This window comes from Cyprinodon variegatus, unplaced genomic scaffold (assembly GCF_000732505.1).
Source record: "Cyprinodon variegatus isolate N-32 unplaced genomic scaffold, C_variegatus-1.0 Scaffold1337, whole genome shotgun sequence".
Classification (NCBI taxonomy): domain Eukaryota; kingdom Metazoa; phylum Chordata; class Actinopteri; order Cyprinodontiformes; family Cyprinodontidae; genus Cyprinodon; species Cyprinodon variegatus.
Window position 1 is genome coordinate 130,011 of NW_015151790.1, and position 2,086 is coordinate 132,096.

At 38.5% G+C, this 2,086-nt stretch overlaps 1 protein-coding gene across 3 annotated transcripts in view; it reads right to left on the bottom strand.

The window, feature by feature from the left end:
• Nucleotides 1–2,086, bottom strand: part of lrrk2 (leucine-rich repeat kinase 2) — a 78,002-nt gene that overhangs the window by 65,117 nt on the left and 10,799 nt on the right. For all 3 annotated transcript variants that reach the window (XR_001482146.1, XM_015402344.1, XM_015402343.1), the window contains exon 4: nucleotides 562–650. Coding sequence is in view for 2 of the 3 variants with exons in the window: in XM_015402344.1 (XP_015257830.1) it covers nucleotides 562–650 (89 nt within the window). In the remaining variant the exon portion in view is untranslated. The remainder of the gene's footprint in view (nucleotides 1–561; nucleotides 651–2,086) is intronic.

Here is a 2,086-nt window from a genome sequence, read left to right on the forward strand (position 1 = left end):
AGGAAAAATGTAAATGGAAAAATCAGAGCTTAAAATAAAACTCGAGATTTGTACTTTTTTATGTTGTGTAATTTTCTTTTTCTTCGAATTGATATTATAAAACTGGTATCGAAAAAAGTATCTTTCAGGAACCGGTATCAAAGTGAAGGTATCGGTATTGGTACCGGAACCGAAAATTTTTTAACAATACCCAGCCCTATAAGTGTACGGTACTCATAAGTCATTACCCATTACGCTGCCATGCGTTATGCATAAGTTAGGCTGTTGTTGGACATAAGTTCTGGACTTTTTAGGAATACGCTATATATACGCCCAAAATTGAAAAAATACATAGAAAGTTCAGCACATGCCAATGTTTCAGGATATTCTTGGACCTGGGGCTATGCTGGTTAAATCATCAAAGTGTGACAGGGCCATTTAGACTGATGTCATAATAATCGGTGTCGGCCTTAGATATCATTAACCCTGGCATGAGGCCTAATGATATGGGTCAGTGAATGGATACTTCTGTCCATGCGGTGTACGTAAACAGGAGGTCTTTCCTGTGTATTGATCACTTACCCGATCTGAGCATTAGTGCCAGGGCTCTAAATCCAACCACGGTCACTTCAGGGTCGGCAATATGCTGAGAAAGGACCTTCAGGATCTGCCTGGAACATAAAAATCGGAACAATAAACCATAAGGATTGTAAATAGAGCTGCATCACATTGGAAAATTATGTGTTGGTATTTTTATAAGGGAAGATTCAAAACGGCATCTGTTTTAACAAATACAGCATTTCCTGAACCCTCTCCTTTTCCAGCTGAGCTTGCTATACTCTTTAAGACCTAAAATATGGTGAGAAATATAATCTGATATCAGACTTAGGCTTTTGTTCCTCTTCCCTCCATTAAGGACATTTCATCCCATCATCATTGTCAGTGACCCCTTACACCCCCACCATGGACTGTCCTCCCTGCTGCCCTCTGGAAAGAGACTTTGCAGCATTCGCTGCAGGCCCAGCAGATTCTACAACAGCTTTTTCCCCACTGCCTGTTGAACTGCTGATCTCTAAGCTGGACTCTGCATCATATTATTTTGCACTACCAATGTTGCCGAACTTATATAATTCTTTTAAATCAGACACAACTCAATGTTTCTACAGCATTTTGCACCATATTTATTTTGCACTGCACTTTTTCATATTAATGCAAATTTGCACCTTTATTTAAACTAGCTTCTTTTTCTCCTACACTGTTTAGATTCTGATCACTGCTGCACTTTTTAATGGTAATGTTTATCTACTCCAGCTGCAGTATCATTACAACTGTTGTAAGCTGTATGCAATAAAATTTCATTTTGTATACAGTACACTGTTGCATACAAAATTACAATACAATTTGTCTTGTTGTAAGTCTTGCTGCTGCAATGTATGATCCAAAACAACAATTCTCACTCGGAACCAAAGCCTGAACTCATCACATCACTTGTTGCTTTGATTTGCGTAATTCATTTTATGAAGTCAGAATTCTGCCCAAAGTTCAAACGCGTGATAAAAAAAAATAAATATTATATATATATATATATATATATATATATATATATATATATATATATATATATATATATATATATATATATATATATATAAATAATTATTTCTGAACTGCCTGTGGCTGGCTACTTTTCAGGAAATCAGATGGTACTGTTTCTACCCAGTTGCAGCTAGTGACATAAGCATAGCATCTTCAGGCTAATGGCTGTTCTCTTAAAGAGTTAACAGGATTTCTGCAGGTCATTATTATTTTTTTAAATTAAGGCCTTAATTGGCATTAAAATTCATTAAATGTGATTGCCGTGTCATTTCAAATGCTTTATTAAAAAAGAACGAGATCGCGGATACAAGCGGCCGAAATGGGTTTCCTCCGTAGGGTGGCTAGGCTCTCTCTTAGAGATAGGGTGAGAACCTCGGTCATCCGGGAGGGACTCGGAGTAGAGCCGCTGCTCCTCCACGTCAAGAGGAGCCAGTTGAAGTAGCTTGGGCATCTGTTTAGGATGCCTCCTGGACGCCTCCCTGGTGAGGTGTTCCGGGCCCGTCCCACCGGG